Source organism: Camellia sinensis, chromosome 13 (assembly GCF_055761805.1).
Source record: "Camellia sinensis isolate YWXY chromosome 13, ASM5576180v1, whole genome shotgun sequence".
NCBI classification, from domain to species: Eukaryota; Viridiplantae; Streptophyta; class Magnoliopsida; order Ericales; family Theaceae; genus Camellia; species Camellia sinensis.
Genome location: NC_138973.1, coordinates 388819 through 409421, shown reverse-complemented (window position 1 = coordinate 409421; position 20603 = coordinate 388819). Strand labels below are relative to the sequence as shown.

Sequence of the window (20603 nt, the reverse complement as noted above, 5' to 3'; positions counted from 1 at the left end):
ATGAAATGTTGTCGTTTTGTAGGTTAGGAAGGTAAATCTAAGTTGAAATAGGAATTTTAGAGGGCTTGGGCTTATAAAAAAGAAAAAGGAAAATAAAATTGATACTTTAAAATGTTCATTTGTCCAAACTGCGATTGTGGAGGCCGTTATGCCTATATTGAAACCCTTCTACACTGTTACATAATGACTGTAACATAGAGGAGTGGTCAATTTTTTTAATGTTGACGTTGGTGGTCCCCTTTGCATGGGGTGCATGGTACATTGGTGTTTGGATATTGCTATATGCTTTGGGCAACATGCTTGACATATGTCCTATTGGAAACCCATAAAATTATTAGAGAGTTTAGAGGATGACATAAGGTTGGGCAATGTTGGGTTAGTTTGCGAGCCATTTTGGGATTTTTGCATAAGAACCTTTGGACTAGATGCCCTTGATTTGATAATGTTGATTCCGTTTGTGCACTACGATGAACACTAGTGACCCGTTGAAGAAATGAGCGATACTTCTACACTGTACCTTGTTGTTTCAGGCTCTTGGCAAAAGCCTTAGGTTTGATTTGTTTGGGCTCTATGACGGCCCTTCATATGGCTAGGTCCCTTGTTGAGGCTCTATGATGTCATGTTGGGATAAACACCTACTTGGAGGCTCTCAGCCTTGGGAATTCTTGATTGTGCTACTAGTAGGGCCATTGGTGCCTGATATAAGAATGATATACCCTTGATTGAGTGCTGGTAAGCTATTTGTTTGTGTATTACTGTTTTGGCCAACGTGGGAGTGGTCAAGTCTTCCACTTTTTGTTTCATTAGAGTTGGTGTGGTTTGCTAACTTTTTATGTTTTAGCTTTCTACTTCTGTTTAATATTTTAATTGTATTTAGGCCTTTACTGGTTATGTTTATCTGTTGAAGATTTGGTTGTGTTGTTATGGCATGGTCCATCTATATCTTTATCTTGCCTAATAGAACTTGCTATGTGTGACTGTTCTGTTTTTATTTGTAGCAACAACTTCAAGCTTTAATGGAGACTCTCAATTCAACGGAGCCTCATTACATTCGCTGTGTGAAGCCAAACTCTTTGAACCGACCTCACAAATTTGAGAATCAGAGTATCTTGCATCAGTTACGATGTGGGGTCAGTAGCATCAGAATTTCTTCATTTCATACAATTTGTTATTTGATGAATTACATGATGTTATGTACCGTCTAAAGTTCACCTGTTTTCAAAACATGAGAAAACACTTTTTGTTTTGGAAAACAAAAATAGTTACCAAATGTGTTTCCATTTTCAATTTCCAAAATTTTTTAAAACAAACAGAAAATAGTAAGTTTAGTGGCTAATTTATTTGAGCAGATACTAACAAAGTTGATAAAATTTGGAATTGGTAAAAATTATTTAGCACAAATATCCATCTTTTTGCTAAAACTACTCTTCTGTTTTTCATATATTCCCAGCATGATTGTTATGGGATGTAATTTGCAATGAATTCAGGCTAAGAAATGGATAGGTTTAGACTGTATGCACAATAATTTTCACTTGAGTATTGATAGTGTTCATGTGGCAATTTTGCCATTTGAATGTAATATCTGTGTTTAATTTACCACGACACAAGCTTATATACTAATACTATGGTGAGAGGATGATTCTTATCGATGATTGTAAAGTTCTTTATGATAATTGTTTGATTTTCTTCAGGGTGTTTTAGAAGCTGTTCGGATAAGTCTGGCTGGTTATCCCACTCGGAGAACTTATCATGAATTTGTGGATCGTTTTGGACTGTTAGCTCTGGAAATTATGGATGGAAGGTGGGTTTGTTTGTAAAGCTTATGCAAAGTATATACACTGAATGATTTGCATATATTCTTCATGTTTCAGCATCCATTTCTGTTTGATTTTTCATTTGAAAGCACGATGTTTTTTAAGTATCTACAGGAACCATTGAGTCAAACATGCTAATGTATAATTGTTATTATATTTGCATTGCCAAATGTGCCATATCCTTTTTGGTATAGAAGAGGATATACACATGATTAATTCAAGACCCAAAAACCTTACAAGTTTAATGCTGGTCACCTTTACATTGTTAGTTCCTTTGTTATGGGGCTAGCATGCTTTGCTAAATTCCAGTGGAGCTCGTGGAGCATAGGGTATGACTTGCTGATATACTAAATTTTTTTTCAGATTTTTATGGTTGGTAGCATGCAATTGGGTGAACAGAAATCTGGCATATCATCGTATATCTTGAATTTTAATCTTTGTTACTTTTTGGATGTTACTTCTGAATTTTTTCAATCCAGTTCTAGTGTGATACCAATTACTGTCCAATGTTGTGACCAACTTCCATCCATGGGATTGACTGACAATGTGCTTGTTTGGTGCAACTTATTATAAGCTAATAGTTGATAATCAGAAAACAGAAGCCAAAAGCTCTCTCCACCAACTTCCGAATAATCAACTTATTTAAGTTATTTCTGCCTAAAAAGTATTAAGCAGAAGTTTCACCAAATAGTCTTACATAGACTTTAAAATAAAAAAAGCTTTTAGCAACTCATATAAGCTGCACCAAACAACTGCAATGCTTTGATAAAGTTGAGTACTTAATGAAAGAGATAAAATGAGTTACATAGTATACAAATGCACCCCCTCTTTTTTTCTCATACTAGGGTAGGGGTCCTAGGGGATAAAAAGTGGCAAGGTAAATATCTAAGATGGTTGTATATTGCTATGAGCATAACACATACTGACTGATCTAGATGGCTGCACGATTTTCGTAATTTGATAGTAAATCAAGTTGCCGTATTTGGTTTGTTGTGCAGCTGTCCATATGCTTGTTAAGCGTTCTAGGCTTTGCTTCACTCATTCAATTTTTTAACAAGCTCCTCTTTCCCCTAGTTTTGGATATGTCTTCAAAAACCTAGAGGATTTCACAATTTTGTAGTCACAAAGATCCTTCAAAATTGTTTCTTTGCTACCCTCTACCCCCCGAGCATGAAATATAGGGGAGAAAAAAGAAAAGGGAAAAGGAAAACTTATTCTAGGTTTGTAATTGAGTGCATCTTCTAAAATACTACTCCCTCCATCCCAAATTGTTTGTCTGGCAAGAAAAACAAGAACTTAAAAATAATGAATTTTCATACCAAAATTTTTAAATTTGTTTTACTAATTAAAAGATCTCATTAAGTATTTTTAATTGTGAAAAAAAAAAAATTGACACAAAAATACATTATTTTTAAGGGACAGAGGTATTATCGAACAGGATTTGTGTAGCTGAATATGAATAGTTGGGACAAGGCTTTGTTGAGTTAGACATATGAGTGGATACACTTAACTGGATCTATGCATACATGTAATTAATTTTCTCTATGACAAATGTGGATTCATTAATATATGTTATGCTGATGATTTTAGATGTAGGAGAGTAACTTTTTTCTTGCTATTTGATATTTGTGTGCTTAGCCTATCTCACCCCCGCTCCCTATTGATGTTTTAACAGTTATGACGATGAGAAAACAACAGAGAAGATACTTCAGAAATTAAAGCTTGAGAATTATCAGGTATGCTCCCATAATTTTATATTACAGTTGGTATCACAAAATTTGTGTTGATCTTGTGTTTTTTTTTTTTAAATTCCTTTCATGTTCAGTTTGTTGAATGTTTCAATTGTGAAGTTTTTAAGTTTTATGGGTGGCAACGTTGGCTTATTGTTATTTATCTTTTATTATTATTATTATTTGTTTTTTGTAGTTGGGAAAGACAAAAGTTTTTCTTAGGGCTGGTCAGATTGGAGTTTTAGACTCACGACGGGCTGAAGTTTTGGATGCTGCTGCAAAGTGTATCCAGGGTCGGTTACGGACTTTTGTTGCACACAGGGATTTTGTCTCAACCAGGGTTGCTGCAGTTTCCCTTCAAGCTTGCTGCAGAGGTTCTCTTCCACAATATAGTTTATATTTGAAACTTTTGTTTTGCATGTCTTTATTTTTAAAATTTTATACAACCTTTTCATTGCTTTTATAAGGACAATTTTTCTTCCTCTAACATAGAGCTCAATATTATTTGAAGCAAGGTTGAAAGGTGAGCAAGTGATCCTTGTGTTGCTCTATGATGCCTTGGATTAGGTCTGAAGGATGGGGGTATAGGTATGTTAGGGTTATGTCAAATTCTGTTGGGGGTTTTGTGAGTATTGTATTGTTAAAATTGATGTATTATTGATTGTAGTATTGATTCTGTATTACAAGATTGATTAATTACAATTCCTATACAATCTATATATAGAAGAAAATGTGGTAGTAGGTGTAGTGGAGGTGATAGTGGGTTAGGTGAAGTGGAGTGTGTGGTGAAGTGGAGGTAGGTGAAGTGGAGTGTGTAGTGGAGTAGGTGAAGGTAAAGATGGGAAATTCTAACAGCCCCCCGCAAACTCAAGGAGGAGAGAAACTAACCAACTTGAGTTTGGAGAGAGTAACAAACCAAGAAAATACATAAAAATAAAAGAGGATAGGAGACACTGTATGGTCGTGTCAGACCATTGGTGAAGACACTGTATGGGGTGTCATAACGTTGTAGAGGACACTGTATGGTGGTGTCAGACCGATGTAGAAGACAGTTTATGGGGTCATGTCGGACCGTTGTAGAAGACAGTTTATGGGGTCATGTCGGACCGTTTGTAGAAGACAGTTTATGGGGTCATGTCGGACCGTTGTAGAAAACAGTTTATGGGGTCATGTCGGACCGTTGTAGAAGACAATGTTGTGACAGTTTACGGAGTCTTGCTGGACCCTTGTAGAAACTAACCGGAATCAATGTCGGGACAGTTTATAGAGTCTTGTCGGACCCATAAAGGAGCTAACCGGAATCAATGTCGGGACAGTTTACAGAGTCTTGTCGGACCCATGAAGGAGCTAACCGGAATCAATGTCGGGACAGTTTACAGAGTCTTGTCGGACCCATGTAAAATCGCATCCTCAAAAGGTGCGCGCAATTTTTCAAAAGGCGTGCCATCAAAAGGCGTGCCCAATCCATAAAAAGGCGTGCCATCAAAAGGCGTGCCCAATTCATCAAAAGGTGTGCCGGACATGATGGCGAGGCACGTGGGCACCTTGGCTTGCGTGCCCGTTTGTCGGCTGGTGGCAAGAGGCGCGCGATGCGCGTGGCTGCCTCGGCTATTTAACCATGACAGAGCCTGAGGCCGAGGCAGAAGCAAAAAAAAACTGCGAAATCCTCTGTAAAACTCTTCGTTGTGCTGAGAGAGAGAGGCTGTAACACTGTTGTGCTGAGAAAGAAACTCTGTAATACGCTGTAACACTCTGTTGCCCAGAAAAATGGCCTCGTCCTCGTCTTCCCGTGGACTGCTCACCCTCTTTCCCGACCTCAACGAGTCAACGAGAGAGAGAACTGGTGCGGTGGCACTGGAACCTCAACCAAACACCGCTGGGTATACTCCGTTGAACTTTCCGATGCGGTCTGTGGAGCAAAGAATGGCAGTGCTGTCGGATGTGGAGGCCAATCAGTATACTTTGACGGTATGTGTGGAAAGCATGACGGCGGTCACAAACCTGTCGAACCGGCTGCAGAGTAGGACAACAAAAGGTGTGCCGGACATGATGGCGAGGCACGTGGGCACCTTGGCTTGCGTGCCCGTTTGTCGGCTGGTGGCAAGAGGCGCGCGATGCGCGTGGCTGCCTCGGCTATTTAACCATGACAGAGCCTGAGGCCGAGGCAGAAGCAAAAAAAACTGCGAAATCCTCTGTAAAACTCTTCGTTGTGCTGAGAGAGAGAGGCTGTAACACTGTTGTGCTGAGAAAGAAACTCTGTAATACGCTGTAACACTCTGTTGCCCAGAAAAATGGCCTCGTCCTCGTCTTCCCGTGGACTGCTCACCCTCTTTCCCGACCTCAACGAGTCAACGAGAGAGAGAACTGGTGCGGTGGCACTGGAACCTCAACCAAACACCGCTGGGTATACTCCGTTGAACTTTCCGATGCGGTCTGTGGAGCAAAGAATGGCAGTGCTGTCGGATGTGGAGGCCAATCAGTATACTTTGACGGTATGTGTGGAAAGCATGACGGCGGTCACAAACCTGTCGAACCGGCTGCAGAGTAGGACAACAAAAGGTGTGCCGGACATGATGGCGAGGCACGTGGGCACCTTGGCTTGCGTGCCCGTTTGTCGGCTGGTGGCAAGAGGCGCGCGATGCGCGTGGCTGCCTCGGCTATTTAACCATGACAGAGCCTGAGGCCGAGGCAGAAGCAAAAAAAACTGCGAAATCCTCTGTAAAACTCTTCGTTGTGCTGAGAGAGAGAGGCTGTAACACTGTTGTGCTGAGAAAGAAACTCTGTAATACGCTGTAACACTCTGTTGCCCAGAAAAATGGCCTCGTCCTCGTCTTCCCGTGGACTGCTCACCCTCTTTCCCGACCTCAACGAGTCAACGAGAGAGAGAACTGGTGCGGTGGCACTGGAACCTCAACCAAACACCGCTGGGTATACTCCGTTGAACTTTCCGATGCGGTCTGTGGAGCAAAGAATGGCAGTGCTGTCGGATGTGGAGGCCAATCAGTATACTTTGAAGGTATGTGTGGAAAGCATGACGGCGGTCACAAACCTGTCGAACCGGCTGCAGAGTAGGACAAATGAGGTGCAGCAGTTAAACTCCCAACTGGCGCTGCTCCAACGCATGTATAAGGATGCGCGAGCAGAGATAAGTGTGCTGAAGGCGGAAAATAAGGAACTGAAGCGGAAGGCCACCGTGATGTTCCGTTTTGGAGGTCCGCCATATGCTGCAGTGGAGGAGCAGGGAGTAGTGATCATGCCCAGTGGAGTGGGAAATACGGAGGCAACACCGGCAAGGGCCGCCCAGGACGGAGGCAAGAAGAAGAGACCGGCGGCAGAATAGGTCGGTGGGTGGCCGTCTGCAGAAAAGAAAACAAATCTTTTGGGGTTGTGTTTTGGTTTGTTGGTTTTTTTTTTTTTTTTTTTTTTTTTTTTTTTTTTTTTTTGGTGGTTTGGGGTTGTGGTGTAAAATAGTGATCAGGATTAAGCCCAACAGAAATAAAACAAAGATTGTGAGATGTGGAATGTGCTTGGTGATGATTTTGTTTTGGTTTTGTTTAATAATAATAATAAGAATAAAAAAAAAAAAAAGGATAAAAAAGAGAGAATATTTTATGTTATTTTGTTTGTTTTTATTTTTTTTTTATTTTTTTATTTTTTATTTTTTTTTTGGTAGAGTGGATCACATGGGGACGTAGGGATAATAAAAAACAATGTGGGTATCACCGAGAGATGTCTAGGGGAAATATATTATAATAATAATAAAAAAAGAATATATAGATATAGATTAAAATAAAAGAAAAGGAAAAGGTAACGTGGGTGGAAAAAGGACCAGAGAGAGAATGAGTGGGTTGATTAAAAAAACATGTTTTCATCATAAAGGGCATGTGGGGGACCATGGGAAGACAAGTCTGCATAGTGCTTCTCAGCAAAAGCACGCTCCACAGACTGGAGTTTCAAACCTGTCAAAGTGAAACCTTTCTTCTCAAATCTGCAAATAATCTCACCAACCAAGCCTCTTTGAACACCATCAGGCTTGATCATGACGAAAGTCTGCTCCATCCTTGGGGAGTTTTGAAGTTGAACAAGTGACGAATCAGTGAGTGAATGATTTTTGATTGAGTTGAGTTGAGTGAGAAAATGGGCAAGCGAGAGTGAGAAAGTCTATTTGTGTGGTGGCTCTGTGTGAATGGTGTGTGTTTGTTGTGTATCTGGTGTGTGCGCAAGGCAGGTGCGAACCGAGCTCACAAGCAAACAACAACTGTGATACCGCAGCAGAGTTGTTGTCGGAGCTGGCCAACCGTAGCAGCAGTAGTGGTGTCGCAGACGAGTCGGCGTCGGCGTTGGCAGACGAGTCGGTTTGGCAGCCGCGGGCTCCGATTGAAGAAGAATAAAGCTGGGCCAGTTTTGAGGAAGAAGAAAGAAGCTTGATCGCTCTGTTCCTATCGGAAGGGTTTAGTAGCAGCGGAGTCAGGGTATGTGTAGAGGTCCGGCGGGCGGCCAAGGCGAGGCTGCCGCCCGCCGGTGAAGCAGAATGACTAGGTTCTTAACCTTGCTCTGATACCATGTTAAAATTGATGTATTATTGATTGTAGTATTGATTCTGTATTACAAGATTGATTAATTACAATTCCTATACAATCTATATATAGAAGAAAATGTGGTAGTAGGTGTAGTGGAGGTGATAGTGGGTTAGGTGAAGTGGAGTGTGTGGTGAAGTGGAGGTAGGTGAAGTGGAGTGTGTAGTGGAGTAGGTGAAGGTAAAGATGGGAAATTCTAACATGTATAATTGTAGGGAAACTGTTGTGTAACATATGCACTCACCACTAGGCTAAGAAGCACAGACACTTCTACGAAGGAAGCGTGTCATGAATGTTGTGTTAGATTTTTTTATTATCCTTGAATAAATTATTTATATATATGACATATAATAATTTATAAAAATGTAAAACTTGAATGTGTCCGCAATGTGTTGTGTCCTGCATTATTTGAAAATTGACGTGTCGGTGTTGTGTCCATGTTTGTGCTACTTAGATTAATAGTTTGGATAGTTTGTAGGTTTAGGTCCAAAGTGGAATTCCTAACTTGCCCATTTTGTTCGACATACTATGAATTGCTGTTTGTATGGAGGTGGAAAATTGATTTGGTTGGTAATTATGAAGCCTCCGAGTCTTGTAATCAGCAAATTAATATATTACCTGATCTTCACCACATTATAGTTAACTGTAGTTCATCACTAGTGTTAATCTTCAATATCCTCCGTGCTGCCAACTGCTTTATGGGATGGTATTAGTGGATTTAACTAATGTTAAGCCATCAAGAAAATGATTTTTCTGTTTTTGAATTATTTCACCCATGTTAATCTTCAATATCCTCCATGCTGCCAACTGCTTTACAGGATGGCATTAGTGGATTTAACTAATGTTAAGCCATCAAGAAAAGGATTTTTCTGTTTTTGAATTATTTCAATAGTCACTTGGAAATGGGAATATCTCCTCCCCCTCCCTTATTAGACAAGATGGCCTATTGAAGTTGTTTAACTCTATAATTACAAGAAGACCTCTCTTTTATTGAAACTTCTACTGGACTTTACCTTGCTCACTTCCATTTCTATGCCATCTAATAAATTTCTTCTACATAATTTTTTTCCTCGGTATCCTACTAACATTTTGATTGTTTGATTTCTGTGTTTGAAAAACTTAATTTGGTGCTTCTTTTGGCCTGATATGCCATATATTTTAATACACCCATTAATCTAATGATGGCATTCTTTGAGGCCCTCAATGCCAATTCAAAATATGTGACTATTAAGTGGAACTTAAGTGGATGCAGACATCCACCCATTATAGGTTTAAATGAGATTATAAAAAATAAACACGCACACTTAATAATCTCAAAATCAGAGAAGAAGAAAAACTAATGTGTCTCTACAATTCCCATGATCTGTAGCAATATGCCATCTACAATATCCACAGCCACCACCTCAGTCACTATGTATTAACACTTTAGGCACCCCATTGTCAGACATCATACCAAAAGTTGGTTACCGTGATACCATTTTTTCATTTATTTTCCCATTTGTGTTTTTTTTTTACTAAGCCATTTGTGTTTTAATTGACTTGGTGTATTCATTCTTGATTTCCTTGTGCATTATATATTAGTGATTGTTTAGTCATATTTATTTCTTATCTGATATTTAATCACTGGAACTTTAGTGAGCTTAAGGCAACAGTTCATTAACTTGTTCTTCTTCTGCGTTATTGTCTTGCTTTGCTTTAGATTCAGCACTGTGACACTGATAATTTTTTTTTAAAAAAATATTTTTATTTTGCAGGCATTCTTGCTCGAAATGCATATGCAGTAATACGGGAGGTAGCAGCTGCTATTTTAATACAGAAATATGTTCGCAGATGGCTCTTCATGGGTGCCTATATGCAACTTTGCTCTTCTGCTGTACTCATACAATCCAGCATCTGTGGTTTCTTAACTCGGCAAAGATTCTTGTACAGAAAGGAACATAGAGCTGCCACTTTAATTCAGGTAAAATTGATTAAGGTTGGCCAGATGTTTCTAGTGGTAGGGCCTCTCTTTACTGTTGCATGAGAAAAAATCTGTAGTGTATGTGTTTTGCATGTACTGTAATCAAGGTTGAATTAAACAAAAATTTATATTTTATTGCTTTTACAAAACCCTACAAGATAATATGGTATTGCATGCCCATGGAAAGTACATTTGTGAACCCTCTTAAAGCGAAACTCTTCAAAAATAATATTTTTTAAAGCTAATTCATGAATTATTTAATGGGAAATTTTTTTTAAGGTCCCTAATATTAAAATTTTATAAGATAAAGGACATACAATATTTATAATAGTTAAAGTCCCTCAACCTATGAAGCACGGATACTTCAAAAAGGGTGACGTATCCGTATCGGATACCGATACTCCTCGGATACTCGCGGATACGTATCGGATACTTCTTAAAAGTATTGGATACTTCTTAATTAATTTTGTAGAAATTTAATGTATAAAGAGAAATAGAGAATTGTATTGTTGATTGATATAATGTTGTATTACAAGATTGATAAATTACAATTCCTATACAATCTATATATAGAAGAAAATGTGGTAGTAGGTGTAGTGGAGGTGATAGTGGGTTAGGTGAAGTGGAGTGTGTAGTGGAGTAGGTGTAGTGGAGGTGATAGTGGGTTAGGTGAAGTGGAGTGTGTGGTGAAGTGGAGGTAGGTTAAGGTAAAGATGGGAAATTCTAACAGCCCCCCGCAAACTCAAGAAGGAGAGAAACTAACCAACTTGAGTTTGGAGAGAGTAACAAAACAAGAAAATACATAAAAATAAAAAAGGATAGGAGACACTGTATGGTTGTGTCAGACCGTTGGTGAAGACACTGTATGGGGTGTCATAACGTTGTAGAGGACACTGTATGGTGGTGTCAGACCGATGTAGAAGACAGTTTATGGGGTCATGTCGGACCGTTGTAGAAGACAGTTTATGGGGTCATGTCGGACCGTTGTAGAAGACAGTTTATGGGGTCATGTCGGACCGTTTGGAGAAGACAGTTTATGGGGTCATGTCGGACCGTTGTAGAAGACAGTTTATGGGGTCATGTCGGACCGTTGTAGAAGACAATGTTGTGACAGTTTACGGAGTCTTGCTGGACCCTTGTAGAAACTAACCGGAATCAATGTCGGGACAGTTTACAGAGTCTTGTCGGACCCATAAAGGAGCTAACCGAAATTAATGTCGGGACAGTTTACAGAGCCTTGTCGGACCCATAAAGGAGCTAACCGGAATCTATGTCGGGACAGTTTACAGAGTCTTGTCGGACCCATAAAGGAGCTAACCGGAATCAATGTCGGGACAGTTTATAGAGTCTTGTCGGACCCTTGAAAAAGCTAACCGGTATCAAATGTCGGGACAGTTTATAGAGTCTTGTCGGACCCTTGTAAAAGTGGCACCCTCAAAAGGTGTGCCCAATTTTGTCAAAAGGCGTGCCATCAAAAGGCGTGCCCAATTCATCAAAAGGCGTGCCATCAAAAGGCGTGTCCACTTTGTCAAAAGATGTGCCATGAAAAGGCGTGCCAGTTTGTCGGGCGGCAAGAGGCGCGCGATACGCGTGGCTGCCTCGGCTATTTATCCAAGACGAAGGCTGAGGCTGAGGCATACCATTCTGAAACCTCTGAAACCAACCCTTCGCTGAAAAAAACTCTGCCTCTGCGGAGAGAGAAACTGTGGAACACTTTGTTGCCATTCTGTCACCAACCCTTCCGAAACACTTAGCAACCCAAAAACATGGCCTCTTCTTCCCGTCCAGCTACCCAGAACCTGCTCACGCTCTTTCCAGAACTGAACGAGCCCACAAGAGAAATAACTGGTGCGGTGGCACTGGAACCTCAACCAAGCGCCCCGGAGTTTGCTCCGTTGAACTTTCCGATGCGGTCGGTGGAGCAAAAAATGGCAGTGCAAACGGATGTGGAGGCTAATCAGTATACTTTGAAGGCATGTGTGGAGTCCATGACGGCGGTCACAAATTTGTCGCACCGGCTGCAGAGTAGGACAAATGAGGTGCAGCAATTAAACTCCCAGCTGGCTCTGCTCCAACGCATGTATAAGGATGCGCGAGCAGAGATACGTGTGCTAAAGGCGGAAAACAAGGAGCTGAAGCGGAAGGCCAGTTTTATGTTCCGATTTGGAGGGCCGCCATATGCTGCAGTGGAGGAGCAGGGAGTAGTGATCATGCCCAGTAGAGTGGGAAACACGGAGGCAACACCGGCAAGGGCCGCCCAAGACGGTGGCAAGAAGAAAAGACCGGCGGAATAGGCGAGAAGAAAAATCCCACTTTGGGTGTTGGGTGTGTTGTGGTGGTTTGTTTGTTTGTTTGTTTGTTTTTTTTTTTTTTTTTTTTTTTGGTGTGTAAAATTGTGATCGGGGTTGATCCTGACATGAATAAAATAAGTGTGTTTGGCAAACTCGAATGGTAGGTGTGGTAATGCAGAAAAATCAACTGGAATGAATTTTTTTTTTTTTTTTTTTTTTTTTTTTTTTGTGAAAATAATAATAATATTAATATGGGTATCATGGAGTGGGCGGTGGTACAAAAAATATTGTGTAGAAAAAGAGGGAGATGGTGGAAAAGGGAGGCCACTCATGTTATTAAAATAAATTAAGGCATGTGTTTTCATCATAAGAAGTGAGTTGGTGATAAAATAAAAGAAAAGAAAATAAAATAAAAAGAAAGTTGGGTGGTGGAAAATTATTGTTTAGACAGAGAGAAGGCATGTGAGGTGTAAAGTGGAGGACAAAATAAAAGAAAAAAAGGTGAGAAATGTGATGATTTCTGTCCCTTCGCACAAAAACAGTACTACTACCACTCTGTATACCATTTGTTGCCGAATTTCAATTCACTGTGATTTCGAGGAGAGAGATTGAGGCTGTGAAGATGATGCCATCGACAACCAATGGTACTACAATGCCAAATACCGAGCAAACTTTCCGCCTAAATTGGGCAACCTTCAGCGCAGGTGCGGCGCCGCCAGCAAGAGTAGGGCGGAAGCAGCGGAAGCTTAAGGGGCCAGAGGCGGCAGCCCGTATTCCGACAGTGACGCGCCTTCTCATGTAAGAAGAGAGCATGTACTACCACCACAACCCAGATCATGAGACCAACAATAGTCAACAACAGCAGATTCAAGCCCAGCAATACTCAGATTACTATGCATTTAGAGGCCATGAGGTGTACCAAACACCATTCAAGGAGGGGAAGAAAAGAGGGCTGAGAAGCTTGATCAGAAGCAGGTTGGCCATAGGAAGTCCATTGATACATTTGGACAGAGGACTTCACAGTATAGAGGTGTCACAAGGCATAGATGGACTGGTAGATATGAAGCCCATCTATGGGACAACAGTTGTAAGAAAGTTGGAAGATGCAGGAAAGTGAAGGTATGTGTACAAAATTCCAGCGGGCAGCGAAGGCAAGGTTGCCGGCCGGCTGCCCGCCGGTGAGAAAACAAAATACGGGCCTAAATCTTATGGCTCTGATACCATGTAGAAATTTAATGTATAAAGAGAAATAGAGAATTGTATTGTTGATTGATATAATGTTGTATTACAAGATTGATAAATTACAATTCCTATACAATCTATATATAGAAGAAAATGTGGTAGTAGGTGTAGTGGAGGTGATAGTGGGTTAGGTGAAGTGGAGTGTGTAGTGGAGTAGGTGTAGTGGAGGTGATAGTGGGTTAGGTGAAGTGGAGTGTGTGGTGAAGTGGAGGTAGGTTAAGGTAAAGATGGGAAATTCTAACAAATTTTTTATTAATTTTGAAGTAGCGGATACTTAATTTTGAAGTATCGGATACTCGAAGTTACATATTACTTATAATATTTTGTTTAGTTCTTTCATAAGAGGAATATAGTGAGAGCTAAAGTAATAGAATTTGTCAAATTGATGTATCCTTGTTGTCTCTCTCACTTCTCTCTCGCTTTCTCACTCTCTCACGTTTCTTCTCTCTGCTCTCATTCTTTTTTTGGTGTTGGCATGTAAGGATGATGCTTAATTTGCATTTGCATTTGCTTTTGCTTTTAGTTTTGGATGTTTTATGAATGTTTGAGCACTTTTAGGTTAATAGGAATCCCTCTCTTTATTTATTAATTTATTTTAAGTTTTATTTTCATGCATATTACATTATTAAAATTATAAAAAAAAAAATTTATGAATGTATCCCCGCTGTACCCATATCATACTTTTTCAAATTTTGACATATCGCCATATCCACATCCCCATATCACCATATTCGTATCCGTGCTTCCTAGGCTATCATTGATGACTTAAAAAAGTATATTTGCTGAAATTTTTATTTAAGAATGGTTTTTTGGCTTTGGCTTTGGTTTTAGCTAAGGTCTTGTGATATTTACTAATGAAGGGAAACAAGTTGAAACTATTGACCTTGAAGACTCTTAGTTTTGTAGGAATCTTTCTTCTTTATCAAGTTGTCTTTTGCTTTAAGTTTTATTTTTATGCATACTGCATTATTAAAAATTGTTAAAATAATATTTTTTACGAACGTATCCCTGCCGTACCTGTATCCTAGTTTTTCAAATTTTGTCGTATCGCCGTATCGTATCGTATCCGTATCCATATCCCGTATCCGTATCCGTGCTTCCTAGCCCTCAACATTTTTACAGAGAAAATTCTATTTAGAGAAATTTTGCCTGACTTGGAGAAATTTTGATATTTCTCTGTGATCATATTAGAGAAATTTCAAAATTTCTCGGAGTTGGGGCAAAATTTCTTTGAGTCGGGCAAAATTTTTCTAAGTCAAATGTTGATGGACCTTAGCTAATAAAAAAAAATCTTAGACCTCTCCTACTACACAAAGTTGAAGATAATCTATATGAGGGTTGAAAGGGGGTGGACAAAAAAATTTAGGATAAAAAGTTCGCTATATGTCCTGTAATGGAAAGCATTATCAGATTGTTATTCTTAAAGCATCTAAAAATAAAGCATCATAACCAAGAATATTTGTGAAAAAAATTAATCTATATTTATTTATTTGTTTATTATATAAATTGGTGAACAAGTACCAGTTTTCATATCTTGAATTTGCATGCAATGTGGCCAAGGTATACGATAATATAAGGAATGATGAACAAACACTATGTCAGAATTTTATTTTTTGATAAATAAAGCATTTATTAGAAAAGGCATCAAGATGATGCAATGAATACAACACAGCGCCCCAAATTGGGAAACCCTAACCAAGCACTACCCAATTATATCATCTAGAAAATCTAAAAAAACTAACAAATCTGGATCAACTGATCTCTCCAACCAATTATACAAAACTACAAGAAGCCGATTCTCTAACCAAAGAACACCATGATGAACCTCTTGAAAGGTTCGTCTATTTCACTCCAACCATACAAGCCAATCAAGCAAAACAGCGCGAACAGCCACACCCGGCGCCTTTGACGTCCAATCCGAGCACCTTGCCAAGCCCAAAGCATATCCAACACCCCTTGGGGCTGAAACAAATGATCCACCGACTCCGTATTAGCACAACACATACAACACCGACTCACTAACACATGCCCACGCCTAATCAGATTGTCCAATGTGAGATTCCTCCCCAAAGCCAAAGTCCACATAAAGAAAACCGCTATGTCAGAAATTTAAAAAAATGCTTGTAATGTCTGGACAAACACTATGTCAGAAATTTTAAGAATTTGTTGTTGGACTTAGAAAAGGGTTTTTGAGTTCCATATTTGTCATTGACTATATTTCGAATTAGTACTATGGTTCTTGAATATCGGTTTTTTTTTTTTTTTTTTTTTTAACAATGCATTCTGCATCCTAGTTTGTAAATGGTATTGGATTTATGAAAAAAACCAATTTATAACTGAGAACATCAACTTTTGATTTTCTTTTGTAAGATAACTTTTGCTTTCTTTTCCATTGCCATGGAAGTTGCATTTTGCCTGTTGTATTTGACAACTCTCTATTTTTCATCCTTTCCTGACATTTAAGTATGTAACAATCCATAGGCTCAATGGAGAATGTGCAAGGTTCGTTCTACTTTCCGTCATCGTCAAACAAATATTGTAGCAATACAATGTCGTTGGAGGCAAAAATTGGCAAAGAGAGAGCTCCGGAGGCTTAAACAGGTTAACTTTATTAACCGTTGTAGAATGGTTTTTACTTCCAATTCATTGTAGTCTTATTTGTACGTCAATTATATTAAGTTGATGTATTAGTTTTATTTGTACGTCAATTATTTGTTTTCCTTTTATTTTATGTATGCATACCCTGTAGTCTATGATGTATTAGTTTTCCTTTAGGAAGTACAGTCTATCAATCGTTAATTGCCCAGAAAGTCAGTGATGGATGGTTTCCACTATTACACCACTCTTAAGTTACTTTGTAGGGGTATCAGTTTAGCTGTGCTGCTGATTATTCTTTAGAGCATAAGAAATGGGATAATTTTTTGGACTGTACATAACTGGTACTTTTCAAGTGATCCGTATTGAGTGGTTTATCACATATTTATATATAATTAGTCCAGGAAATGTCTGCATACTTTTCTGTGGTGTCAATTGTTTTCTACCAGGTTGAACTATCACCTTTTTGTGCATGTATATCTTGTACAGGAGGCTAATGAGGCAGGTGCCTTACGCTTGGCAAAGAACAAACTTGAGAAGCAGTTAGAAGATCTCACATGGCGGTTGCAGCTTGAAAAGAAATTACGGGTATTTAAATTGTTATTCTTGTTTACTTCTATTGTTTCTTGAGTATTGTGTATCTGCCATTCAAGTTGTTGCAACCATTGATTGCAAATTAGCCGTTTCGTTGTTACATTTGAGTGGTTACATGTGAGTTCATTCTGTAATGGTAACATACTGGGATGCAGGTGTCAAATGAAGAGGGTAAAGTAATGGGAATTACAAAACTTCAGAAGTCAGTGGAATCTTTGAGCCTTGAGTTAGCTGCAGCTAAATTGGCCACAGTTAACGAGTGCAACAAGAATGCGGTGCTGCAAAATCAATTAGAGTTGTTTGTGAAGGAGAAATCTGCTTTGGAAAGAGAAATCGTTGCACTGGCTGAACTAAAAAATGAAAATGCACTGTTAAAGGTGATTTGGCACTGCACTCTGTATTTCCTTGTATTGCATGTATATTTGTTAATTGTGTTCTTGATGATTAACCAATTGATAAACCTTATTGTGTCGTCTAGAGCATATATGGCATATTTCCTATAAACCCAAATGGCTGCAATTAACTTTGTTAGGCTTCAAATATCCATACGTTGTGTATTGGACCCCACCAGTGGCATGAGTTAATCATTTGGGCATACTTGATGAGCATCCATATTCTTGTAAATCCAGGCAACCCTGTCACCTGTCTTTTACTTGAAGCTAATAATCTTTTTGGACCGTCCATTCTTACCATGGTATACTTCACCTCTCATTATACTTCCACCCTGTTGGTGTTATTTATTCCATCATATGGTTTGATTATTTATCCATCAAACACGTGGATTAATTCCTGGGCTTTTTGCCTTTCTATAACATCTTTCCTTATCATGTGAACTTGGAAAGGAAACAAGGTAAAGAGAAAGAATGACAGCTGATCTTGTTATTTTAGTATCTTATAAATGCATTCTTGGAAGGTGGCCTCTCCAAAAGTTGTTATACAAACTTCTATTTTGCACTCTTTTTGTGTTAAAATTACTGCAAATTGACTGCTGGAAATTGATTCTTTGGTTTCTTTACAGAGTTCTATAAATACCCTGGAAAAGAAGAATTCAGTGCTTGAGCAGGAGCTTATCAAGGCTAAAGATGATACTAATGATACCATGAAAAAGTTGAGGGAAGTTGATAAAACATGTTCACAGCTGCAACAGAATTTGCAAAGGTGTTCTATAACTACTTGACTACTATGCTCATGTCTCTATCATCTTGCTTGCCAAAAAGCTGCTTTGCATTCCTTTTTCTTCTCAAATATGTTTTTAAATTGTTATGCCTCATTTTGATCTCTTCCTGATTTGAAAGAGATGTTTTGTGAATACAAGTTTGGAGGAAAAGCTCTGCAATTTAGAGGATGAGAATCATGTACTGCGTCAAAAAGCGTTGAGTTCTCCGAAGGGCAGCCGTCCTGGTTTTGTCAAGCCATTTTTGGAGGTAAGATTTGATTCAGTCATTACTTTACATCAACATTCATGTGCACATGCATATAGCATATGTAGTATGTTTGTGCAACCACGTATGTGCATCGGTGTCGGCGTGTCTATGCAAATTTTGCTCCCTTTTAACCTTTTTTTAGTGTTATGACCTATAGCAAATGGTTTACAATTTGATGCATGTTCAGCTATCCCTTCAATAAGAATATGAAAAGAAAAGGAAAAAAAGAGAGGACAAATGAGAAGAAAAAGCAGGAAAATAGAAAGAAAATTCTAGATGTGTAGATTTTCCCACCTTTTTAATTTTTGTAATGTTATGACCTATAGCAAATGGTTTTATAATTTGATGCATATTCAGCTATCCCTTCAGTAAGAATATGAAAGAAAAGAAAAAAAAAAAGAGGACAAATGAGAAGAAAAAGAAAGAAAATTCCAGCTCTAGTCTGTATAGGATGGTTTAGTTGACTTTGTACTTGGAAAGTGGGAACTATGGTTTTGTGATCAGTTCCTCTTTGCTGATGAAACAGAAGTACTCTGCTGCACTTGCTCTTCCCTATGCTGATCGGAAGCCTGTATTTGTAAGATTTGTCCCTATCAGTCATATGGTTTTGCATAACTAGGAAATCTAATTTTGCGTTGTTGTTCTCATATATTACCTTTGATGCAGGAATCCCCTACACCCACAAAACTTATAGCACCCCTTTCACAAGGTTTATCTGATTCTCGCAGGACAAAGTTAACCACTGAAAGACACCAGGTTTTCTTCTCCTATTGTTTATAATGTTACAGTTTCTTATTTCTGACTCACTTTGCTTGCTCAGAGTAAATTACTTGATGAGTTCTCTACAGCACTAAATAGGGTTTTAAAAGTAATATTGTTATACAGGAGAATTATGAATTTCTCTCAAGCTGTATTAAAGAGGATTTGGGTTTTAAAGATAGTAAACCAGTGGCTGCTTGTGTCATATACAAATGCCTTGTTCATTGGCATGCCTTTGAGTCTGAGAGGACGGCAATTTTTGACTACATTATTGAGGGCATTAATGAAGTGTTGAAGGTGATTCACTCTTTCCATTCTTTAAAAAATTTATAGAGACATTTGGTTTTTTTTTTTTTTTTTTTGGGGGGGGGGTCTTGATTCATGTTTCTTCGCCTACATTGCCTTTGGGGTTAAGAATTTTTTTTTTTTTTTGAAGTATTGGAGTAGATTGTGGAATTGTTGTTAGATTTAATGATATGCTATAACATCGTTTCAGGTGGGAGATGAGAATGTTACCTTGCCATACTGGTTGTCTAATGCCTCAGCACTTTTGTGCCTCCTGCAGAGGAATTTACGCTCCAATGGGTTTCTGACAGCTACTTCTCAACGTTCTGCTGGCTCTTCTGGGCTGAATGGACGGGTTGCACAAGTGAGTCATATAGTTGTACAATAGATGTATTTAAATCTTTGTTACTCTAATAATTAGTCTTTAGTGCGTTTTAGGTTAACTAACTTCGATGTTATTGTAACACGGTCTTGGGTAGAACTCAACCCCAAAAGCTAGCTCAAGAGGTGAGGGTGCCCTCACACTGATATGCTTGACATTATTTTAGTACTAGGGCAATGTGGGACTTCGCTTCACACCCTCCCTCACGCCTAGCATGCTTACTCGGCAACAACTGCGGCATGCAGGTCAGGGACACACACGCTACCCTTCCCTAAGTACTTCGGTTTTGATACCATGTTACATGGACTTGGGTGCTGGTGTATATCTGAGCATCAAACCTTCATAAATTTAAATCTTAGAATCTTGGGATACGTATCCAAAATTAGATATGGGTATGGGGATGCATCATATATATACTCTTATATATTACATATTATATAATATTCTTGAATGAGATGGTGTAAATTATATAGAAATATACTAGAAATTAAATAGGATTTAGGAAAAATATGAACTTTTTATATCTAATTCCTGTGGGGGGCTAAAAATATTGCTTTACTAAGCAAATATGAGTTTCTTTTTTTTCATATATTGTAACAAATTAATGGATCCAAGTGTCTAAATTGGGTACTAGTGTCGAACACATATCTCACACCCTTACCCATGTCACATCTAGTGGACACGGATACTATGGGGGAAATAGCAGAGTCCATGTAACATTTACACGGTCTTGGGTATAACTCAACCCCAAAAGCTAGGTCAAGAGGTGAGGGCGCCCTCACACTTATATGCTTGACATTATTTTAGTACTTGGGCAATGTTGGACTTCGCTTCGCAGTTATATGATGTATTCTTCAATTTTAACTAAAGAAATCTACTTGCATCAAAAGATTCAAGGGGAGTTCTTCAAATAGTGGACAAACCCATTTCACTAAGAGTGAAAGAAAATT

General features: G+C 38.8%; 1 protein-coding gene across 4 annotated transcripts in view; it reads left to right on the top strand.

Moving 5' to 3' along the window:
- Positions 1-20603, top strand: part of XI-I (myosin) — an 88031-nt gene that overhangs the window by 45489 nt on the left and 21939 nt on the right. For 2 of the 4 annotated variants that reach the window (XM_082901105.1, XM_082901107.1), the window contains exons 16-29: positions 999-1130; positions 1692-1801; positions 3490-3550; positions 3741-3918; positions 9876-10081; positions 16096-16215; positions 16699-16797; positions 16959-17180; positions 17822-17961; positions 18119-18227; positions 18754-18804; positions 18894-18983; positions 19113-19283; positions 19483-19635. In XM_082901105.1, the coding sequence (XP_082757231.1) occupies positions 999-1130; positions 1692-1801; positions 3490-3550; positions 3741-3918; positions 9876-10081; positions 16096-16215; positions 16699-16797; positions 16959-17180; positions 17822-17961; positions 18119-18227; positions 18754-18804; positions 18894-18983; positions 19113-19283; positions 19483-19635 (1842 nt within the window). The remainder of the gene's footprint in view (positions 1-998; positions 1131-1691; positions 1802-3489; positions 3551-3740; positions 3919-9875; positions 10082-16095; positions 16216-16698; positions 16798-16958; positions 17181-17821; positions 17962-18118; positions 18228-18753; positions 18805-18893; positions 18984-19112; positions 19284-19482; positions 19636-20603) is intronic. The other 2 variants (XM_082901106.1, XM_082901108.1) reach the window with 1 other exon arrangement.